Raw genomic sequence first — 25,277 nt, forward strand, 5'->3', positions numbered from 1 at the left:
TTTGCAAGAAGCGCTATATTGAAATCATGAAGATCTCGAAAACCTAGTCCCCCCAAATCTTTGGGGGTACAGATCTCGTCCCATGCTATCCAATGCAAACCTCTGCTATCTTGTTTTGAGCTCCACCAAAAGTTAGACGTCGTGCTTTTTAATTTATCGGTTATACCTTGTGGAAGCAAGTAACACGACATGATATATGTCGGATCTGCTTGCGCCACCGCTTTTATTTGTACTTCTTTTCCTCCTTTAGAAAGAAGTCTTGATGACCAATTGTTGACTCGTCCATTGAACCGATCTTGTACATAGGAGAAAACTTTCATCTTCCAGCCACCAATTTGTTCTGGTAATCCAAGGTACATTCCCATGCCTCCTTCTGAGTAGAACCCCAAAACAGTTTTAATATCTTGCTTCCGAGACTGTTCCACTCGATTTCCAAAAAAAGTCGATGACTTCGATGCATTTAGTCTTTGTCCAGATGCATTCCCATATGTATCTAGGATGTCTATGATCTCCTTGCATTGGCTTAATTCCGCCTTACAGAAAAAAAAGACTATCATCGGCAAAGAGAAGATGAGAGATCCTTGGGCTTGCCCTAGCTACACGTAGACCCGTAATCTTCTTCTCTGCTTCTGCTCCTTTCAGCAGTGAGATCAATGCCTCCGTACACAGAATAAACAGAAAAGGAGAGAGGGGGTCGCCTTGTCTTAACCCTCTCTTAGGTAGGATACGCCCTCTCGGTTGTCCATTGACTAAGACTTGATATGTGACCGACGTGACACAACACATAATGAGGTCAACCAGTCTTTCATCAAAGCCCATCTTTATCATCAGAGCTGCTAAAAAGCTCCATTCCACTCTATCATAGGCTTTGCTCATATCTGTTTTGATAGCCATGAAGTCTTCTCTACATCGTTGGTTCGTCCGTAGGGCGTGAAAGTTCTCTTGTGCTATTAGGATATTGTCAGTAATCAATCGTTTTGCCACAAAGGCCGATTGTGTTTCCGAGATCAAATGCGGGATAACTCTCTTAAGTCTCTTGCATAGGAGTTTAGATATAATCTTGTAACTGACATTACAAAGACTAATAGGTCTAAACTCAGTCATTTCCCGGGGTTTCTTCTTTTTTGGGATGAGACAGATATTCGTCTGGTTCAAAAGTGGGTCAAAACTACCCGTCGCAAAGAAATCACGGACAAGTCTAATAATGTCTTGCCGCATCTCCCGCCAGAATTTTTGAAATAACTTGCTAGTCATACCATCAGGACCGGGTGCTTTGTCCGGGTTAATATCGAAAAGAGCTTTTTTAATTTCATGTTCCGACGGTTCCTCTAAGAGTAACCTATTGTCGGTATTGGACACCTTTTCTTGGATAAAGCGGAGTGAGACGTCTAGCTCTGTCGGCGAGGAGGTAGAGAAGAGATCTCGAAAGTATTGAATAGCTACGTTCTCCACCTCGATTTCACTCTCCACCAACTTCCCATGTTTGTCTTTGATACTGATTATCCGATTATGTGCTCTCCGTTACTTTGTAATGGCATGATGAAATTTTGTGTTTCTATCCCCATACTTATGCCATTGGTCTCTGCTTTTTTGTTCCCAAAAAGTATTTTCTTCTTTAAACGCCAAAATCAGTTGTTTCCTCAAATCTTCCAATTCTTCTGTTGTAGTGAATTCATCATCCTGTGCGAAATCTATCTTTTCTTTGAGCTCTTTTATCAATATAGCAGAATTTGTAGGATTTCGCTTCTTCCATGAGCTAATTTTATTTCGACATGAGGTAACTTTTTGGTGAAAATTCCTCATTGGAATTTCATCAAATCGTCCCCACCCCGAAATTACTGCTTCCTTGAAGCTCGGCTTTCCAATCCATCTCTTGTCAAATCTGAAATTCTTTCGTGACCTCCTAACCCTAGACTGAATCCGTGCCAGGACCGGTCTATGATCTGATCCCCATAATTGTAAAAATTCCACAACTGATTGGTTGAATAAGGCATGCCATTCTTCATTTGCCACAGCTCTGTCTAGTTTGCATTTAACTTTCCCAGATCGTCTTTTTCCCACCCACGAGAATGAATTTCCTTTGTATGGGAATTCCATCATTCCAAAATTTTCTAACATGATTCGGAAGGGGAGAAAAGAACTTTCTAAACGACGTCTTCCTCCCCTCTTTTCATGATTACCGGTGATCTCATTGAAGTCTCCAATCATAAACCAAGCTTTACTGCGTGTAGTACTCATGCGTGACAATCGTTCCCAAACTTGGTCCCGATGTCTGACAACAGGGTCTCCGTACACGAAAGTCATAAAGATATCGTGTCCTTCAAATCTAGTTTCAATATCAATCATATGATGATCCGCATACAAAATAGTAACAGATGGATCATCCATATAAAAAAGTGCTAAACCTCCGCTCCGACCAACCGGTTCAACAGTAAAAACATGATCATAACCAAAAGAAACTTGCACATCTTGCAAGACATTCCGATTGTTTTTAGTCTCCGAAAGAAATAAAAATTGAGGTAGAAAACAATGATAGAGTTCGTGGAGGTGCTCCTTGGTAAGGTCAGCACCCGCACCCTGACAATTCCACGCTATTGTGTTCATTTGGGGATCTTGGGTGGCTTGCTTCCCACCTTTGCAGTTTTTTTCTTTGTCTTTGCAGAAACATCTTCACTGCCTCCACCAGCAGTTTTATCAATTTGGCCCATAGAGGAGTTAGAGCCCAGCGCTGGCCCATCCTTGGTTTTAGGTGAGGCCAGACCCTTTAGCATGTTCCTCTTTGTCAATGAAAGTCCAGCAGCGTTAGGGTTCGGTGATCCTTTCTTCTTCTTGAACGGTGATTGCGATGAAAGGGCTGGTGGTTGCTGAAGATCGTTGCTGGAGCCAGGCCCTGTCGCGTTTCCCACAGGCCAGTTCTGCGTCTCATCAGCCTTCTTCTCCCCATCATACTCATTGGTGATCGACCCCGGCTTAGTCTTTGGGGGCATCAGCTGCTCAACCTCTTCTTCCTTGTGGTTCTCATCGTATAGCAAGTCATCCTCATCCATCAGGTCATCATCATCGAAATTTTCACCATCGATCATCCAATCTTCATCTTCTAGAATTTTCTCCGCATTTGGATCATCAACTTCATTAAGTTCTGGATCACCCGTGGAAAGCTTATCTTTATCATCTGTAGCTTTTTTGCTTACCTCTTCTTCCTCTTCCAATGTCATCTCATACCAGCTCTTTTTCTTCCCTTCCTCACTGTTAACAGGTGGTGATCTTGGGTGGGCTTTGGGTGGTGATTGATTCGTCTCAGCGGCGAACTTCAAGCTCTTTTTTGCTGAGCTTACGGATTCGGAGGAATCTCCCAAATCTCCAACTTTTCCTTTCAACTTCAAGTCTCCTGAAGATTTCTGAAGGGCTAGTCTGAAAGGACGTTCCCTGATATGATCCGGGGAGGAGTTGAGTTGTTTGGCCAGTTGGGGCTGTGTCAGCGATGTTTTAAGAGGGACATCAGCTGTTTTCTCTCCCTTTGAGCTAGAGGAAGGCCGCACAAGTTGTTTATCACCGGGTTCTTCAGGAGCTCTCTCTCCCTTAGCGCTTTGTGATGAAGGTATGCGCTTCCTCTCTTCCCTCCTGGCTTCTTCACGATGCTTGCTTGCTGCAAATGAATCATCATACCTTCTCTTGTTGTATGCTTCTTTACTAGGTGGTGGGATATCCCTGTCGCGAGGGGCATATCGATTGTTCTCACGGTGGTCATCTCTAGGAGCATACCGGGAGTCCATGCGTTTCCATACGCTATCCCGGTTATCTCTTTGAGTTCCTTCCCCGGAGCGTCTCTCGAGATAGCTTGGAGCCTTTGGGCCAGCTGCACTGAATCGCTTTGCGAGGTCGCCCTTTCTATTCATATCAAGTCTGGATTGTTGGCCTTGGTCTCTGTTAGCCTCTCTGTTAGCTTCCTTTGTAAGTCGATGGGGGCCTTACAATTTACTTAACATCGGCCCATTAGCCATATTTGTATACTTTGTTTTCTTTCTTTTAGAACGAAAACGCTGTCGTTTTTGACGCTTCTACACATGTAGATCATTTTTTTTTAACGACAACCGACAATACTATATGTGCCTTATAAGGATCTACGCCTAACTGCATCACCTGAGCCGTCCTACAAAGATCACGCTTGACTGAGTTTACTTGCACCATACCCTTGTAAGTCTTTCCTCCGTAGTATGCATAATTGTTTAATAAATCGCGCTTTCTCTGAGAATTGAAGTCTGAACCTGCCGGTGTAAAAACATTAATGAACCCTTAGTCAAACCATTGGACTAGGGAGCTTCTACACATGTACATCGTTTATGATTTAGTTTTAAAAAACATAGCATAGCATTATTATTCCTTTTTTGGGACAAAAGCATAGCATTATTATTCATAGCTCAAAACTAACACACATCATAGAGAGAATCAAAATATAAGATTCATGAGAATCAAATCACGTATATATATGTATACGAATTTTATGTAAACAAAGATGTGAACTGGTCTTTGAGATTTTCACCTGGATGACCAAATCCGTCACCCTCCTTGTAGAACAAATAGATCACACGTGCAAGATTAAAGACCCGCACAAGGATTTGGCGTGGTACAGTGGATGAAGCTTTAAAGAACTCTTCCATCATTATCTCATGGTGATCCTTTATCATCTTCTTTAATTCTGTAACCGCTTCTTCTTGAGTAACACCATGTTGTTTCATGTAACAGTTGACTCCATTTGCCACTTCCCCTCTCTTCAGCTCTTCCTCGAAAGTGGCTATGTCGTTCGTCAGACGAAGCACAACATTAAAAGCATGGATGAATTTGGGTTTGGATGCGACCCACTCGTACATTATCTTCTCATCGCAGTCTTCCATACCTAGAAAGATGTAGAGTGTCATGTCATCCATTGCGGCTGTGACGACCCCAACCTCCATGTACTCCTCAAAGCTTGGTACATGACCTGTTCGTGCCCATTTTGCTATCTTTATGTACCCTTCCTTCGTCAAGCTCTTTATCTATGTTTGTCGATATAAACATACATTATTAATCCTATGCATCATACTGTCTTTGTCTAATGATAATTAACATTTACGCACCTCATTAATAGTTGGTTGTACACCGCCATGTCTTCCTAGCGAACTCATTTCTCGTTCAATATCTTGAATAATTTCCCACAAATTTCGGAAGATGATTTGCATATAGCTTGGTAGATCTTCAATGGCTCCAATATCCCACCTAGCCATTAAGTTTATCAGACCAAAAGACTAGAGTTCAGGTTAAAATTACAATATGAAAAAAATGTTGCATGTACCTTTGCAAAGCATCAGTGAAACTTGTGACTTCAGGAAGAGTACCATATGCATCATATGTGTCATCAACAACCGTCATGATCATGGAAATTTTAGTGCATATAACCCTCGCTAGGGAATATCGTGGCTCTAAATATATACCCACTATGCCCAAACCGTACTCCGCAATTCTATCCCGGAAGGTATACGGCAGCTTGGATGCAAGATCTATCTCCTTCCACCATCTGCAATCACATATGAAATTATCAAGACGGACACAACAAGATTGAGGGTCCATATGTAAGGTTTTACGGTTACCAACTCAAAGCTAGTTGATAATAAATTGAACTGGTCTATATTGTGTGTCTATTATAATAGCTCTGGTCTCATCACACTTTTGATGTGAGATTCCTACTAATATAATATATGATTTTAGAATTAGCTAAAGGAGATTACTTAGTGAGAGATTTGAGCTCTTTGATGTAATGCAGCTGGCAATAGCTGAAGTTGAGTTTCGCAAACTTGAGCAGCTTCTCATCGTGATATTCTTCTTCTTTGTAAAAAGAGATGTATTCTCTTGCAACTGCTATCTCTATGCAACGATATCTAGGTATGTATAATACATGTTGTATGAGCTTTGAGAGATGTGGATGAGTAGTAGTCACTGCTAAGTGAGTCCTAGTGAAACTCCGTGCTTCCTCCATTATGATGCTTGGTACAACTGCAACATCCCTCTAACATCTCCAACTACACTTTCCTTGAACTTTCCATCATGTTCCCATTTGAATCTTTCAAACACAACTATAATGAAATCGACATGAGTGATATATATATATATATAGTCAAAATAAGAATAAACATATATGCTAATCAAAGAAACTAATATAAGGGATAAGATATTACCACAAGGCATTTTGTGTCCATACAATCTGAAAACCTCAAACATAATAGAGATTGTTTCAAGATCATCTTCAGTGTCGGTTAATATCTCCAGCTCCCCAAAAGCCTTGTTTAGAATCTCTTCAATTTCATTTTCGAAATAATGGGAAATCGCTAGACTGATAAGCAAGTGAATGAGACGAATCTTATCCTTGGTACAGGTGTGAAAAGACATAAGCATATCTCTCACACACGGCTTCATAACTGATTCAATCTCATGCTCAATTGCATCGATTTCCTATAAAAATATGACGTAAGAAAGACATGTTAGATGTAGTTACGATATGATATAATAATGGATTTAAAAGATATAACGCGCTACCTTAAAAAAAATTAAAAAATGAGCCAATGGGATATATTAACTGTCTTAACTACAACTAACAATACATAGTCATGAACTTCCGAGAGTTTCAAAAAAAAAAAAGTCATGAACTTCTGTCTGAAGACACATCGGGAAGCTATATACTTACATAATCATTGACAGGAACAGAGAAGTGGTGATCTCCTAAGAAAGTGGGGGTAAACTGAGCCAAGGGACGAGTACTCTCAAGATCGTTACTAGTAGCCATTACAAAGAATGAATCTTGTTTTGTGGGTTTTCGAGGAAGAGTTTGGTTTTGAAGCAAAGGGCGAGGTAAAAGAGAAAGCTTGGTCTTTTGATAGAGAGTGACTTTGTGAGTGCGAGGGATAATTTTAGGACCAAAACTCATCGACATACTTGAAGTTTGCATTTTTAAACGCTGTCAATAAAAAAGATAGTCACGAGAGAGTTTTTACTCTGCTTTATGTTTTGATGATGGATTGGAGGGTTCACTTTGCTCTCACATCTCCAGCTTGCTTTAAATAGATACAAGATCTAGTGGAGACTGGACAGCCTAGACAATATTTTAACAGTGAAACTAAACTAAACTACTATGTCTAGTGGAAGTTTATAAATCTCTCCTTTTCTTTTATAACGAAATTAAATTTTACTCTAAATCTTATTTCATTTTCAAGTTAAAAATGAAGTATTGTGTAAAAGATAAATGCATTACTCTATGAATAATTTTATTTCACTATAAATAGAAAATAGAATGAGATTCAAGAAAATTAATTCTAAATTTTATATTTATGTAGAAATAGAGTGGGAATAAAAATGTTGTTAGACACATCAAGATCTATATATTTGGAGGAACTATTTTCTTATACATACCCTGAAAAAAGAAGTTACTTAATTTGGAAAATAAAAATTAAGCAAAGAATTAAGAAAGTGTATAAAACGAATACGATTATAATTGTCATAAGTGTGTATTGTTTTCTTTTCCAGTTTTGGGTAGACAACATATACACTTTCGACTCTGGCAAGATCTGTACCATCCAAACAGAGTATTTATACTTTCTGCATATTTTTAAAATTACAAATGTCAGATAAGTCTTTGTTAACATTTTTGTCAAGCAGCTTGCTTTAGAAAAAAAATCTATATTCCAACATGTCCTTGTTCCCTCTTAGATATCAGAGATTCAGAATTGTCCATGCTTTTTATGAAATGATTAGACCTGAAAGATGCCTAAGGTATTATTGTGTTAAGTATCTGTAACATTTACCGAAAGAATACAATAATTTCATATGACCTGGGATTTTGTGCCAGGATCCAAATTAATCTTCAAAATCAATGAAAGAATTATGTCTGCTTCTACAATAACCATCCAACATGATTACAAAATTTAACTAAAAGTGGAAGAATTCACTCTACTCCCTTAACTTGCATGGTAAGTCTTTCTACACGCTACACCACCAAAGAGTAGTTAAATTACTATTATCGAAATTTCTCAAACGTTACAAGGGTTTCTTTTCAATTAGATCTGGGAAAATAGCAGATGAACATTAAATGGGGAATTTATCGTGCGTTTATTATACATCAACCATTAATATAACCTTAGGTCAACTCTTCTAATATTATCATATTGACACTGACTGAAACCACAATATAAAATTACTATAATACAACTTGAATTCGATACATCGACACTACAAGAAAACACAAGTTTTACGAGGGCAGTTTTCCTCGTTACTTCGTCGTAAAAGCAGTGTTACGAAGAATTAGCGAGGAAACCCGTTTCGTCGTTATACGTTTGTCGTAACGCATATATCCTCGCTAATTCGTCGTAAGGTAGCGAGGAAATAATTTCGTCGTAAAAGCGAAGGAGGATATTTCGTCGTAAAGATTCCACGTAAGGACGTCGCTAAGTTTCCTCGTAAATACCACGAAAAACTTTCCTCGTAAAACCCACGTAAATAAATACTCGTAAAATAAACGTAAATACCTTGACAGCTTTCCACGTAAAGAAAACGTAAAAACCTTGATAGATTTCCACGTTATTTCCTTGTAAAAGTTTCCTCGTAAAAACCACGTTAAGCTTCCACGTAAAGAAGCCGCAAAATTAGCTACGAATTTACTTCGTTTCATTATTTTATAGAAATATAAAAAATTATAATTATAAATATAATTTAAACTATTTAAATTATTAATAAAATTAAAATTCTAAAAAAATCAAAACCAAAATATTTTATATATAAATAAGTTTTGAATTCATAATACAAGAACCGAAATTAAAAAGCACTAAGGGTGGTCGTTAATCGCCTGGTAGAATCCATCACTCCTCGCCTGAACATCCGCCTCGGCATGTGAGTCGTCGGTCGGTGACTCGCCTGGGATAGGATTTTGTTGTCGCATGGTCCTCAACAAAGTCTCCCATTCCGAATTTGTGGCCGCTACAACGTCCAAGAAGCCCTCGAGTCCACCCATACGAGATCGCGTCGATCTCAACTCGTGACGCAGCTGAGTAGACTCTCTGCGCAGCTCTTCGGACTCCCTACGCAGCTGAGAGACTTCATCATCCCGTCGCTGAACATAAGATGATGTCGCTCTCGGAACATCGTTGACGGAACCAATCCCCAACGTCCGTCCCTTCTTTTTAGGGACAACCTTAAAAACAAAAAATAAATTTTGTTAGTAAAAATTTAAAGTTAAATTAAATGAATATTTAAGAAAATTAAAATTTTAGAAAATTTACCTCCTCGTAAAGCTTATCCACTTCAGGTGTGGATAAGGTGACGGGTAATCCATCGGTGGACTGTTGGGTCAGCTGGGTCTGGCGTTCTTCAACCCGAGCAGCCAAATCGTTGTAGATTTGCTCGGACTTGCCATCTATAAATCGGCCCGCCTTGTTCTTGTGGGTCCTCTCGTAAAGTTGCATAAGAGACGGGAATTCTCCCGTCTCTTTGGCCTAAAAAAACATTTAAGAAAATTGTTAGAATATATATAAAAATATACTAAAAATTTAATATAATTAAATTTTTAATTACCATTTCCAAACGGACACCGGCGTGGGGTTTTTGGCCCGTAGTGTGAAGCATCGGCCCGTTCCCGTGCTCATCGACTGTGTTACGGGAGTTAGAGCAAGACTGGGCGATTCTAATGGAATCAGGAAGACGCCAATATCGGATGAGGCCATCCCAGACATCCGTGGTGAGCTCAGCGGGTTTGCCACGCTCATACCCCTTCACGATCCAGTCACCATTCCAGTTGGAGACCGTGTCCAACAAGCAAACTTTCGCCTTCGCGACAAACTTCTTCCTCACCCTCTCAGTGATCCCCAAGGCCCAATTATATTTTTGCTGTTGGAAAAAATAATTTATAATTAGTTTTTCAGAAAAAATATATATATAAATAATGAAAAAATTTAAAGATATATATTTAATTAATAGAACTTACAGCGTAAATTTTGAACCACGTCTTTCTGACGTAGTGGGGCGTCGTTTTCCAGTTCGGATGTGGCATGGAGAAGTAACCTTTTATCGTGTCGGTTACGTCCGATGCAAGACATCCGTCAATCCCCCACCTGAAAAATACAAATTTAAAATATAAATTATTTTTTAAAGTTATAAAAGAATTTAAAAAGAATAAAAAAATAATGAAACATACCATAAAGTTTCGTCCGGTCGGTCGGGGTCGATGACTGGTAAACCTTCTCTGCATGGCAGACGGAGAATGTCCTCTACGGTGTACTGCGAGTAAGGAGCACTCGGAGGCACCATCAAATCGGGATGAATCTCGGCGGGCATCGGAGGTGCCGGCATCGGAGAAGGCACAGGAGGAGGAGCCATCTGGGGAGGCACGTGAGGAACCGATGGTGCACTAGAAGAAGGAGATCCAATGACTCTCTGAGTGTACTGAGTCTCGGGGACAGTCTCCTGACCCGAAGAACCGGGAGCTGAAGAAGACGACGGGTCTAAACGACTACCCGGCTCACCGAACATCTCTCTGTAATGGGCAGTAAGTCTACCTTTTCGAACCTGAGAAAAAAATTTAATTTTTTAAATTTTTGTGAACAACATACTTCCCAACATTATCCACCTAATCAACACTAAATAACATAAGATCCGTAAACCTATCTAAATTCCCTATACTAACCACCTAATTTTAGGAGTGGGCACTTCGGTTATTTTATCGGTTCGGTTCGAGTTTGGTTCGGTTTGGTTAGTTCGGTTCTAGATTTTTTTCAGCTGAAGTAAACCATAGTTAGTTTGGTTTGGATCGATTTCGGTTCAGTTATGTTCGGTTCGGTTTATATTCGGTTTGGTTCATATTCAATTCGGTTTGTATTTCGGTTCGGTTCAGTTTAATCGGATTTTTCTTAGTTTATTTATTGTACAAGAAATTATGTTTTAATACATAAATGTATGGTTGTCATGAAATAATCATGTTGGTCATAATAAAAAATTAAGTATGTAAATTAAATTTAATATAAAACCAAAATAAAAACCTTTTAAAATGTTACAAATATAGTTTATAACTTTATAAGAATTCAATCAAACCAAAATTAACTAAATAAAAAGAAAAAAACAATATTTTTGTCTCTTAAGAATTAAAAAAAGCATGTAATAAGTCATCTTCCATGTGATATCATCAAAAAAAGCTGCAACGAATCAATAATTAGTATATGTTATATATATACTATACGAGTATTTATCTATATTTTTACTATAACTCTACACCCACGATTCCATATTGTTCTTTTCACTAACAAAAATTGAAAACAGAACACGTCTTTGAGAGAAATACAATAATGGTTACACAAAAGCATGAAACCGTATAATAAATTATATTAGTTTCATGGAAATCAAATTATATTAGGATTTTCTTAGTGTAAAAGAAAATTACGTGGGCTTAATCTTAGGATTTTAATTTACTAATATTTTTAATTTAAATAACTATAAAACACTTCGGTTTATCGGTTCGGTTTGGTTTAAACTGAACTGAACTGAACCGTTCGGGTTGGGAAAATCTTCAACCGAATGATTTGAAATAAACTTTGATTTGGTTCGAATCAGTTTCGGTTCAGTCGGTTCAGTTTGATCGGTTCGGTTCGGTTTTTTTGCCCACCCCTACCTAATTTATCCTAAACTAATCAAACTAGAGAGGAATTAGAGAGACTTACCATTGCTACGAATTAGGGAGGAAGTGGAGAGGAAGTGGGGAGGAAAGACAGAGCGAGCTCGCTCGGGATATATATAAGATTACTTGTCCTCGTAATTTCCTCGTAAACTTATGAGGAATTACAGAGGCCCGCGTTTTCATTTACGAGGAAATAGCGACGAAATACAAAGGCCTGCGTTTTCGTTAACGACGTTTTTACGACGAGTTGGGTTACGTGGAATTAACGAGTTAACCAGTTACGAGGAATTAGCGAGCCTATATTTTCTATAAATGCCCACAACTTTCCTTCTCAAACCACACACAAACTCACAAAACACACCCTATCTCAAATCACACTCCTCACCAAAATACTTTTCAAATTAGAAATATTTGAAAAAAAAAGAAGAAAAGAAGATATTAGAATTTATGTGGGTGAGACTTAAGTCTCGCCACATATAATTCCAGTATCTTTCTTTTTTTCTTTTTTACTAGTTTTTATACTATGAGGAAGTAGCTAGTCCCGCTTTTCACCAAATTAGAAATATTTGGAAAAAAAGAAAGAGAAGAAGATATTAGAATTTATGTGGGCGAGACTTAAGTATTATAATTGCTGGAAGTCTTGCCACATGTAAATCTGGTGTCTCTCTTCTTTTCCTTTTTTTTTTTCTAGTTTTTAGTCTACGAGGTTTTTACGACGATTTTTGTTACGAGGTGATTACGACGAAATCATCCTACGTGGAATTAAAGAGTGCCTCCTTCGTCATTTACTTTACGTGGTATTTACGTCTATTTACCTTACGAGGTCTTTACGACGATTCGGTCCTACGTGGAATTAACGGGTTTCGCTTTTTTTTTTTTTTTAGTTTCGTCGTTATTTCCACGTAAGCTAACGAGTTCTTTACGACGATTCTGTCCTACGTGGAATAAACGAGGATTACGTCGTACATTCGACGTCAACTTACGAGGAATTAACGAGTATTACGTTTAAATCCCTAAAATCCGAAACCCCAAACCCCAAAACCCCATATTCCTTATCTTCTACTTCATATATTCCAAACCCCATCTTTATTTCCATTCCAAACTACAATTCCCACATTTACTTATTTATAAAACAAACTCCCACAATTTCTTATTCATAAAACAAACTCCCACATTACCTTATTCATAAAACAAACTCTCACATTACCTTATTCATAAAACAAACTACACAAAATCAAATACATCAATCGGATACATCGACATTCTCGTCATCACTAGAAATATCATCATTTTCATTAAACTCGTCTTCTACAGCTTCGTCTGTGGCATCATCGGTAAGATCTTCGTATTCGTGATTATGCGGATCAATGAGAAGGATGTCATCAATTTCTTGTTCAGGTTCCTCGACTTCATTTATCTGTTCTTCTTGCAATGGTGGTTCTTCTCCACTGATGATTCGTCCTCGAGGTGTAACTTTGATCACTGCTAACCAATTTATACCCGAATCTCTCATCCGAGGGTATGGAAGGAAGCTAACTTGGTCTGCTTATGAAGCTAAGATGAAAGGTTCGAATTTGTTGTACCGACGTCCACCGTTGACATCAACTACACCAAATTTGTTAGACCAAACACCTCTGTTGACGACGGGGTCGAACCATTCACATTTGAAGATGACGCATTTCAGCTTCAGTATCCCTGGAAATTCAAAATTTCCTCGTTAAGTACACGTAAAATATTTCGTCGTAAAAAACTCGCGAAATTTACGTGGCTTTTACGAGGAAATAGTTTTTCCTCGTAAAAGCCACGTCAATTTACATCGTCTTTACGACGAATATGTTTTGTCGTTACCTTACGACGAAATAACAATGCTTTTCTTTTTCTACGTACTTTCCTCGCAAAATCAACGTTTTTTTACGAGGATTATTTTTCCTCGTTAAATTTCCTCGTTAAGGTTACGTTACGTTTTCTTGTAGTGCGAGACCACACCATAAATGATCATGTTCATCTTTTCCAAATGTAGAAGTAGTAGTATAACACAAGTGACGAGAGCCTATACATTAAACACTGCCACTGGTACTCTGTTCTATGTTTTGATTGTCTGTTTAACTTTTTTTTTCCTCCAACGAGGCATTTTTCTTTTGCATTCATTAAAAGCTTATGAGTTCAGTCGAATTTTAAATAGTTTCGAATATAAAACAGTGACCTCTCGTAGATAACATGGGCTTCGATATCTTCGTCCAAAATGGGCTTGGTGTTTTCTAGCCCAAAGATTGCGAACTAGGGAGACCAACATGAATTTTCTATACTTTTTTTTGACTGCATGAATTTTCTATACTTGGAGGCTTTTTCGTCGTACCGTGTGTTTGTATTAATTAGTCAACTATTTATCAGTCAAACTAAAAATTATTTGCATGCCATAACTTTTGTATTAAGCTGCAAAATAATAAAAACACTAAACATTTGAAGGTGATTTCTATTATATAAGAAAAACAGGGAATAATAATTAGTTTGCTGAATAATTGTTAGAGCATATATGTCACTAAACATTTATGGTAAGTGGATAACTCCTTTTGAATAGAACTCTACACGTACTTACGTATTCCTCAATCTCTGCAGCTATATATACCTCGAAATGATACAAAACAACATATTCAATCAAACACTTCTCCCAGAAAAAAACATTAAAAATCTCTACCTTCTTTCTTTCCATCGTCATGATGTATTCACTTCTCAATGAAACAAGAAACTGTCAAGTGTGCAAGAAATCATTTCCAAATGGGAGAGCTTTAGGAGGCCACATGAGGTCCCACACTCGGAAAATTTCGGCATCAAACGCAGAATCAGCAACTGGCTCGACCGTCCCAACATTGAAGACACTCACCAAACTTGCAGCAAACATCAGACCTAATGAAACAGTTTTGATGAGATCTGTCCACGCAAGTGAAGTTGGTCCGGAACCAGATCTAAAGAGAGGAGAAGGTGGACAACAAATAAAAGGCAAGAGAAAGTTCGTCGTGGATGTAGATGAGTGTCCGAGTTCTTTAACAGCTGTTGAAGAATGTGCTTTGTGTCTTGTAGCCATGTCTAAGGGACAGAGACCAGAAAATTCTCAGAATTGGAATGCTATTGACCGCTTGCTAGCAACTCCAAATGAAAAAGAAGAATATACTCGAAAGTCTATCGATATAGATTCTGATGATGATGACAAAGATAAATATGTTGCTTCAAATGTGAGAGTCTTAACAAAAGACATCGATGAGAATGAAGATGAGGATGACGACGATGAAACATATTTAGTTGAGAAGGAGAATCAGTGTAAGAAAAAATTTACGTGTGATATATGTGGAAAAGTTTTGCATTCGTATCAGGCATTAGGTGGTCACCGAACGAGTCACAAGACCAAACGATTGAAGATTTGTGACAAGAATGGGCAAGCCATGGTTCGAAATTACAAATGTGAAATATGTGGCAGAGTGTTTGGATCCGGTCAAGCACTTGGTGGTCACAAGAAGGTTCATTATGTGTTTCTATAACCAAGTAACTAGGTTCGTTATGTTTGGTTAGTGACTTCAGCCGAGTAGCATAGAATAAAGGGTGGAATTTGGGTGATTAATAGATTTGGATGAAAGATAATCAAAATGTGTTCTCTATTTTTATGTTGTTGTCCCTTTTAGTTTATTAACAAAACTCTGGTTTAAGTTTAAGTTTTCTTTTCTGTTTTCTCAGTTATTGTAGCCCTTTGGTTTATTTATCATATATTAACAAAAGTTTGGTTCAAAGTTATGTTTTCTTCCTTCATATAATCTCTTATTCAGAATGTGTATATGTTTTTAAAAATTTTGAACTGCAAGATTTCGAAATATCAAATTAGGATCCTAGATGTAGTGATACAATATGATGCAGAGAAATCGACCTAATTAGAGACTATTCATAATATTGTGTTAGTCAAAAGACAAAATCAAACATTCATAGTAAAAAAATATGTTCTACTTTCTAAAAGAGAGAAAAAATATTCGTGTAAGTTTACAAAATAAATAAAAATTAAGTTTTTGTTTGACTAACTGAAATCAAAGATATTATATTCAAATATATCCATTGGTTTTTTTCTTGGGTCAAAATATATCAATTGATTCAAAAATAGAAATACTATGATATATGGAAACAGTGTAATCAAAATAAATAGTGGTACTACTAAAAATAGGAATAGCATGTTATATGGAATTAAAATTAAATAGAGTCATCATTTTATTGTCTTTTTTACTAATTCATAATTTGATTGTTTCTTTGCATTTAACATGTTAAAGTAGTGTATTACATTAAGAAGAAATACGTACATGTGTTTTGTTTTAATTCCTTGAATATGATTTGCAAAAGTGTGAAACAAAAACATTAATAGTTATCACTTGCAAATGATATATATATATATTTGATTAACATGTAAATGCTAAGGTGGACGCAGGGTGAGGGAGTGTTAAACCGTCTGAAATCATTCTCTATAATCATCTTTTTTTGTCAGTTTCACATTCTATTTTATTATTTTTCCTTGAAGCCAATGCAAGTTAGTTTGCTCCAAAGCAAAACACTGATTTTGCAACTAATGTTGCCTCTGAAGTGAATATAGAACTTTTTCAGTAATGTGTCAATGAAGACTACTAGAAAGTCATTGTGATAATTAGCAGGGAATTAGTCATTCAAATCTTCTGAATGAAGCTGCATGCAAATGGACAGTTCCACTCTTCACGTAAAAAACCTGTCTCAAATTATTCTTTAGCCCAATAAATGTAGAAGCTTGTTTGATATTCCTCAAAAACGAAATATTTCACTCATATAATAAAACACAAAAGCAAAAGTACACTCATATATATACTCTTAACACCATTCAAAAAAATTTAATTCTACCATTACAAAGCACCACCAAATACAAAGACATATCAACAAATCACACTCCAATCTTCTGACATTTAACACCAGCATTACCACCACAAACACCTTCCAGATTAACATCACTAACATTGCCAAGAACAACCACATTATCTCCCATTGTCTTCCTCTTCGGCTTCGCCTCTTGGAGAATCAACAACACATCTCTCATCGGCGGCCGATCCGTTGGATTCCGACTTGTACACAACAATGCAATCCTCAGCATCTGCTTCATCTCTTCTCTTATGAGACTACACGACCTACCCCTGCTTTTGTCTAGCACTTCCTCTACATCTTCCTTTGTCTTCAGCTTTGATCTAACCCAATCCACGATACTATTACCTTCTCCAAATTCCGGTTCGACCGATTTTTTTCCAGTGATGATTTCTAATAGTATCACTCCAAAACTGTAGATATCACTCTTTTTATCCACTTGTAGTGTATATGCATACTCTATATAACCAAAACAAAACATAGTCAGAGGTTGTCGTAATCATATATATATAACCAAAACAAAAACAAGATAAAAGAGTCAGAGGTTGTCGTCATCACACGACAAGAAGAATGTTTTAACAAGCCGACAAATAAAAAAAAAGGACGAAAGTACACAATTTTAAAACTAGAGGGAAAATTAAGTAATAAAAAATAACAACGAGGGTACCTGGCGCAATATAACCGTAAGATCCGGCAACGACGGACATAGACTCATCGGTCTGAATCAACTTCGCGACGCCGAAGTCCGCCACACGCGCCTCGAAGTCCCCGTCGAGGAGAATATTACTAGGCTTCAAATCACGGTGCACGATCACCGGATCACAGTCGTGGTGGAGGTAGCAAATCCCCTGAGCGACTCCGATCGCGATATTATACAACGCCGTCCACTCCGCCGCCGCGTTAGTCGTCTTATCCCCTCCGTGGAGGAGATCGTCCAAGCTCCCGTTGGGCATGTACTCGTACAGAAGCATCGTGCACTCCCGGTTCGAGCAGCATCCGAGGAGCCGGACGATGTTCCGGTGGCGCACGTGGCCTAGCACGTCGACCTCCGCGAGCACGCCGCTCTTCCGCCGCCGGATCTTCCCGTTCTCCTTGTTCTTCCCCCAGAGCTTCTTCACGGCGATGACCTCCCCGTTCGGCATCTCGGCCTTGTACACCGTCCCCGTCGACCCCATCCCGAGGATGTTGTCCGTCTTCGAGAGACACTCGACGACGTCGTCCGCCGTGAAGTTCAGCCTCTGGAACGCCGTCAGCTTCCACGGTCCTACCTCTCCGCCGTCGACTTTGCTTTTCTTGAAGCACCGAGCGGCGGCGACGAGGAGGAAGAACGCGGCGCCGATGGCCGCCGCCATTATCCAGACAATAGCTCCGGCGGTTTTCTTCCGGCCGTAAATCTCCGGTTCCGTGTCGGAGCCGCAAGGCTTCCTTAGCACGTCTCCGCACAGCCCCTCGTTAGAGGAGAAGAACAACGGATTCAAATGCGTGAACGAACCGGTCGGAACCGGACCGGTTAACTGATTAAACGAAACGTTGAAAGTCGTTATGGTTTTGGAGCTTCCGAAGTCGGAGGGGATCGTACCGGTTAGGAGGTTACGAGAAAGATCCACGTCAGCAATGGAAGGAAGCGTGGAGATCTCCCAGGGGATGATTCCGGTTAAGTAGTTGCGGCTGAGGTTCAAAGAGAGAAGCTTTTCGCAGTGTCCTATGTCCCAAGGGATGGTCCCGTTGAGCGAGTTTCCTTGCAGCTCAACCCTGTAGAAGCTCTTGCATCCCACGTAGTTAGGAACCTCACCGATCAGGTCGCTGAAACTCGCCGAGAAGATCTGCAAGTTGGGAGCTTTCCAGATATTCTCCGGTAATCTGCTGTGGAACGAGTTGCAGGAGAGGTTCAAGTACTGAAGAACAGGAGCTTCGGCGAAGTCCGATGGAATCTGGTCGGTGAATCTGTTGCTGCTCAGGTCTACGAACGTGAGGTTGTCAAGAGAGCCGAATCCTAACGGTATGGTGCCGTTTAGTCTGTTGTTTTGAGTCCTGAACCTCCAGAGAGACGTGCAGGTTGTTAAGCTCTTTGGGAGCTCGCCTTCGAGGTTGTTGGAGAAGAGGATGAGTTTGTAAAGCTTGTTGCCGTTGCAGAGAGAAGGAGGGATGGTTCCGGTGAATGAGTTGTTGGAGACGTCTAAAGTCTCGAGCTTTCCGTTTGTTCCGAGCTTCTGCGGTAAAGCTCCGGTGAAGTTGTTGTTCCAGAGAGACAATGTGGTTAGCTCAGGGAGCTCCCCGATGCCTTCGGGGACTTCCCCTGAGAGGTTGTTGCTGATTACGCTAAACCACGTGAGATTCTTTAAGGAAGAGAAGCCTGGAGGGATGGTGCCTGAGAGCTGGTTGCTTGATAAATCTAGTGACTTTAGAGATTTTAAGTTGCTGTAACTCTCTGGGATTGCGCCGGTGAAGCCGTTGGAGAAGAGGAGCAAAGTCTCGAGCTTTGTGAGGTTTCCGAGTTCTTGAGGGAGAGAGCCAGAGAGAGTGCAGTTGGAGACGTCAAGGTACTTAAGGTTCGAGAGTGATGAGAATTCAGAAGGTATGTTTCCTGTGAACTGATTGTAACCGATCTCGATGTGTTGGAGGTTTGGTAGGAAGCCTAATCTCGGAGGTAAACCACCTCCGAGAAGGTTTCCGGCTAAATGGATAAACTTTAGTCTCTGTAAACCACCGTAAGCAGCAGGTATCTCTCCTTCGAAGTAGCTACCACCGAGGTTAAGCTCTTCCAAGAAACGGAGACGAGCCACTTCCAAAGGCAACAAGCCTTCGAAGTTGTTGCTGAAGGCGTTGAAGACTCTTAAGAACTTGAGCTTGGAGATTCCAGGAGGGAAACTTGATTCAAAGGAGTTATGGCTGATGTCAAGAGTGGTGAGCTTGGTGAGGTCAAAGAGAGAAGTGGGAAACGGACCCACCAAGGAGTTCTTACTGAGGTTCAAGTAGAGCAAGCTCGATGACAAGTAACGAATCTGTTGAGGAAGATGGCCTGTGAGGTTCCGGTTAGAGAGGTCAAGAGAAATGACTTGAGCCGTTGCATTGTCGCAGACTACACCGGACCAAGAACACCAAACGGCGCCGTTTTGGTTATCGGTGACTTTCCAGTCTTGAAAGGCAGAGGGAGAGGGGGAGAGAGATGTTTTGAGGGAAATGAGAGAGGAGAGCTGAGGTGAAAGCTTGAGAGATAAGGAAGAGAAAGGAAGAAGAAGGATAAAGAGATGAACAAGAGAAAGAGAAGTGTTCTTCTTGTTCATGGCTTTTTTAGGAAAAAGAAAGTGAAAAGATTGTCTGAATAAGTGAGGTGAAGTTGAGAAAGGCTTTAGGGTTAACAATGGTGGATATAAGGGTTTGAAGAAGGTGAAGAAGGAGAAGAGAAGAAGTCATCATGAAGGTGATGATTGTGGAGTGCGTCTAATGGTCTGGCTTTTGTTGGTTAAGGGCATTATGGTTTGTGTGGGGAAGAAAAGAAAAGACGAACTCAATCCATTTTCCACTCTTCTTTTACTTTTCTTACCTTTTTCAAAATTACTTACTTCTTATTTTAATACTTGTTCCTTCTTTATTGGTTGTTGGTTAAGGCATTCTGTTATGTCATACATAAACAATTAATATTTATAATCCATTTGTTTGTAATTGTTGAGCAAACAAAATTCCTATGAATTACTAATTACAATTTTGTTTTATTTAATAAAACATTATTTGTCAAACTATTTTATAATATGCATGCATTATATAGGTCTATTTTTTTTGTTCCCATCATACAAATTACAATACTGGCTTCTGGGTGGAGATCTTTGAAAATCAGAAACCAAATCAACATGCCACTCATTCTTATTAAAAATACATTATTTACATTTTAGATTTGTCTGCATCTTATTTTTACCTCTTTTAAATTATTTTTCCATTTTTGGTTTTCTTTTTGAAACCATTTGCAGACAAATTGAATGTTTATTGGAATGTATAGAACATGCATACATACATACACACACAAGAAATGTGTATATAAGTAAGTGAAAGTGGGCTGTATGTATCTCAGTCACTCACAGGATCCAATAAAGCTAAATTCCTCTGTTACTCCACTAACTCTCAAAGCCCACTTTGTATATTTATTAAATACGAAATTTTTATTTATTTATAAAAAATACATTCAAACTAGTATGATTTATTCGAACACCAATTCTGGCGCCCAAAAAGATTCAAGGTTCTTCAAGGCTTCAAGCAATCCATCACACCATTCAGTTCATACGTATAGTCGATTAGATATACGCGTGCATCTCTTTAGTACTTTTAATAAATAAAAACAAATAACCCAGAGTTACTTGCTTTCAATTAGTTGACACAATAATCTTATCATTATCATTGAAATCTTAGTGAAAAGATGTACATATTGTTCTTTTGGTTTGCATAATGACTCCTTTATATAGCTATTAGATCACTGTAGATTAGTTAAAAAAGAATCTTTTCAATTAGTTGTCTTGCATGTCTTATTTACGAATTCGGTTAATTTTCAAATAAATTAACAACATTATGAAATATTTTTATATTCACTCTGTAACATTTTCATGTAATTCTTAAGATAGCTCAATGACATGGTCATGTTCTACTAAAAACATACTTTTATCTCATTTTGATTAATCTACAAGTGTGTTAGTCAAAAAATAAAATGATCTACAAGTGTATATATGTGATTGTAAGTTTGTCATAATGGACATTTATTTAAATTCATGGTTTCTAACATTTTTCATGTATTTTTTAAAAGATCTCAATCACATGCACAGCCGATCCTGGCATCAAACGAGTGAAGCAGTTGCTTGCGGCTGTTTATTTTATGAATAAATTCCGGCGACATATTTTCAAAATTCTCCTTAGTTTAGTGGCAAAGCTCACATATCTCCCATTCTTCATTTTCTGGGTTGGACTATCAGTGGTTAGCCACATTTTTTTTTTGCTTCCGATTTTAAATGACCGGCTCTGATCACAGGTTTCTTTTCTACTTTAGATATTTTTGGTCTCATTTTAAACATTTAATACTGCTAGGAGGAGATCCAAACTTTGCCTTTTTCTTGTATATTTTTCGGACACGATGGCTTTCTCTTATTATATATTATTTATTTTCATTGTTAACATTCTTTGAGAAAACAATATAGTATTATTTTTGTCAGTGCTGTATATATAAAGTTATAGCTGTAGAAATTGACTTAGAGGCATTATAAGGATTGTGTAATGATGGTTGCTTGCCATTATAGATTCACTTTTCATCATCAGGCTGGGTGAAACTAATATCTCACATATATTCCATTTACCCCTAAAAGTTCAAAAACTATCATCATTAATCTTCAACTAATCACCTAAATTATCGCCAATGTACAAAATCTCCAAGGTACATACATGAGCGGTGAGCAAAATGCATTAATTAACTGCGAACACAAAATGATAGACATTTTTTTTTGAAAAAATACACACATTATACTGCATGTAGTTTCATTTTCCTTATATCCTAACATCGCTGCATGCACAGTATGAATATACACATGCATTTGCGTGAAGTGTTTATTTTACGTTCAAATGATTTTATAGCCTATATGAATATAATGTAGCCTTGATTTCTCAAAAAAAAAAAATGTAGCCTTGAAGTAGAATGATATACGTTTTACAAACTCGTCCTATTAGGACCAATGGTCCAAAATTTTCTGAATTCTTTTGTAAAAAATAAATAGATAGCAATAATGAGAATAATGTGTAGAAGCATGCGTCATTTGATTTCTCTTTTGTTAGTGTTTTGTTGTCACGCGTGTCTTTTTCGCAACAACAGTGTAGTATGTTTTGCCTTTTATCATATGACGGTTCCACCCCCAACTGAACTATAGGATATATGAGATTTTGCAATATGAATTAGAGTTTGATGCAGTGCAGGTGCTCTTGGTTTGGATGCAGGTGTTCTTGGTTTGTTTTATTAAATGCAAGGATTCTTAGGTTTAGAGGTTGACTAAAATATTTAGACTTACACAGAATGAGGGTTTTACCATTTGTTTTTTGAAAGAATCCGCACACAAACTGAAGTGTCAAAGAGAAATAGGATTGAACGTTTGCTTATGACGGAATCATTATTATATATTTTTAACATTTGGTAGGAAGAAAATCGTGTTTATACATTAAAATACACAACATTTCATGATGGTAAGAAAAAATATTTTAATGATTGTAATGTTCGAAATGTTTCGGTGCTGGATTGTGATTTCTTGGTGAAATTATATTGGAAAGTTTTCTTACACAATAACGGGATTAAATCCCACTATTAAAAAATGTTTGAACAGCAGCTAAGTATTTCGAATTGAGTTAGACATAAAGATTTTGATTGGATATATGTATTCAAGTTATTTTGTTTGTATATGTAAAACATATTCATTTTTATATATTTTTTCTGGTTTCACAAAAAAAAAATTTTCTATATTTTAAGATATTTTGTATTTAAAAAATAATAATAATTAAAAATATGTAAATTGATTAAATATAATTGGTTGACGGTAACTAGAAAATATACAATAAAATTATATAACAAATTTAATATAACTAATTATCATATTTTAATATGTATAAATACTCTTAAAAATTTAACAACGGATTAGAGGAAAATTATTTAAATTTGGAAGTACACTACAAACAAAAAAAGGTGGATTAGAAAGGAACAATAGTAATAAAAGTTTCCTCAAGAGAATGATGAAAGAATTGAACATTCTTCAAAAGTAAACAAGAGGATGAAATAAAGAGAAAAAGATAACGATTGATGGGAGTGAGGCCATTTCAATATATAATATGATATAATGTGACTACTTTTTATAAACTTTTTTTATTAGAAATACCACCGTTAGTGTTATTTTATTTGACATTTGTTATATCACACTTTTCGATTTTATTTCATGTTCATAATGAAACGATTTGTCATAGTGTGAATATCAAGCCTCATTCCTTTTCAATCTCTTATTACAAATCACTAGATTTTTTAACCGCGCTACGCGCGGATAAGATATTATATGTATTTCTCAATTCTAAAAAAATATAATGTATAATACTGTATTACATTATTTAAAGAATATAAAATAAGATTACATAACATAAATATATTTTTAAAATTTTCTTTGTGGAAATCATTATGTTGTTTGATTGTTGTACTTGATTCACATATTTGCATAGTTATTTGTGATAGATGAATAACTATATTTTTATTATCAGTAAATAATATATATTTATTATATAATATAAGAAAAATAAAATTATATTTTTTTAAAACAAACTTGTCTGATGTAGGGACTCGGTTATAGACATATCATATTCAAATGAGACATTTTACAGTTATCAATCTTCTTAACATTCAAGAAACAAATCTGAATATCAAAACAATATCTCATACGATCTCTTTGTGGAATAACTGCTCTGAAGAAATTGAATTTAGGCATCAAAAAGGACTGAAAATGGATGTGCATATGTGTTATCTAAGTCAGTTTTACAAAGTACTATTCATAATTCATATATCATTTATGTCCATCCTATTTTTTGTCCATATTTTCTTAAACATCTTGAAATAACTGATGCTAATTAATAATAAACTTTTGGATGGCAAAAAAAGAGTCAAAATTGTCTAATTATTGCTTAATTTGTCTAACTGATATATATGTATTTCTCAATTCTAAAAAAATAATGTATAATATTGTATTACATTATTTAAAGAATATAAAATAAGACTACATAACATAAATATATTTTTTAAATTTTCTTTGTGGAAATCATTATGTTGTTTGATTGTAGTACTTGATTCACATATTTGCATAGATATTTGTGATAGATGAATAATTATATTTTTATTATCAGTAAATAATATATATTTATTATATAATATAAGAAAAATAAAATTATTTACTTTTTAAACAAAGTTGTCTCATGTTGGAGATTCGGTTATAGACATATAATATTCGAAGGAGACATTTTTACAGTTATCAATCTTCTTAACATTCAAGAAACAAATCTGAATATCAAAACAATATCTCATACGATCTTTTTGTGGAATAACTGCTCTGAAGAAATTGAATTTAGACATCAAAAAGGTTGGAAATGATGTGCAGATGTGTTATCTAAGTCAGCTTTACAAAGTACTACTATTCATAGTTCATATATCATTTAAGTCCATCCTTTCTTAAACATCTTGAAATAACTGATGCTAATTAATAATACATTTTTGGCTGGCAAAAAAAATTAAATTTGTCTAATTATCGTTTAAATATTTTATTAATATTGTCTAAGAAGCTTTCAATTGATATCATAGTTTAATTTTTATTAGTTTTTTTTGTTAATTTTAGGATTTTTTGTATTTAAGATTTTTTTCCATATTAAGCTTATATTTCTTTCACATAATATATATATATATATATGTCATAAAAATTACCATCAAATCAGTTTTACTTTTTTATTATTTTATTTTTAATGAAAATACACTTTTAAATAATTTAATTTAAAATAAAATTATATATTAATTTGTTGTATTCTAACAATTTGATTGATTTAATTAATTTGCTTTGGTGGATAACTTAAAAAGTTTTCATATGAATCGGGGAAAGCAAGCTTATGTTGTTATATTATATTTATTTGTGTATATAGA

At 36.7% G+C, this 25,277-nt stretch overlaps 3 protein-coding genes and 1 pseudogene across 3 annotated transcripts; 1 reads left to right on the forward strand and 3 right to left on the reverse strand.

The window, feature by feature from the left end:
• Nucleotides 1–2,552: 2,552 nt before the first annotated feature.
• On the reverse strand, nucleotides 2,553–3,962 carry LOC125607081 (nucleolin-like). Its single transcript, XM_048776712.1, has one exon. The coding sequence runs from the start codon at nucleotides 3,894–3,896 to the stop codon at nucleotides 2,601–2,603; it is 1,296 nt and encodes a 431-aa protein (XP_048632669.1). The 5' UTR covers nucleotides 3,897–3,962; the 3' UTR covers nucleotides 2,553–2,600.
• Nucleotides 3,963–4,298: 336 nt separating this feature from the next.
• Nucleotides 4,299–8,225, reverse strand: LOC106444273 (annotated as a pseudogene).
• Nucleotides 8,226–13,669: 5,444 nt separating this feature from the next.
• On the forward strand, nucleotides 13,670–16,573 carry LOC106442437 (zinc finger protein ZAT1-like). The gene has a single exon (XM_048776715.1). The coding sequence runs from the start codon at nucleotides 14,398–14,400 to the stop codon at nucleotides 15,214–15,216; it is 819 nt and encodes a 272-aa protein (XP_048632672.1). The 5' UTR covers nucleotides 13,670–14,397; the 3' UTR covers nucleotides 15,217–16,573.
• On the reverse strand, nucleotides 16,483–20,072 carry LOC111214228 (leucine-rich repeat receptor-like protein kinase TDR). The gene is made up of 2 exons (XM_022716684.2): nucleotides 17,265–20,072; nucleotides 16,483–17,056 (listed from the first exon to the last, which is right to left on the reverse strand). The coding sequence occupies exons 1-2, from the start codon at nucleotides 19,879–19,881 to the stop codon at nucleotides 16,623–16,625; spliced, it is 3,051 nt and encodes a 1,016-aa protein (XP_022572405.2). The 5' UTR covers nucleotides 19,882–20,072; the 3' UTR covers nucleotides 16,483–16,622.
• Nucleotides 20,073–25,277: the final 5,205 nt, after the last annotated feature.

The sequence above is a fragment of the Brassica napus genome, chromosome A3 (assembly GCF_020379485.1).
Source record: "Brassica napus cultivar Da-Ae chromosome A3, Da-Ae, whole genome shotgun sequence".
NCBI classification, from domain to species: Eukaryota; Viridiplantae; Streptophyta; class Magnoliopsida; order Brassicales; family Brassicaceae; genus Brassica; species Brassica napus.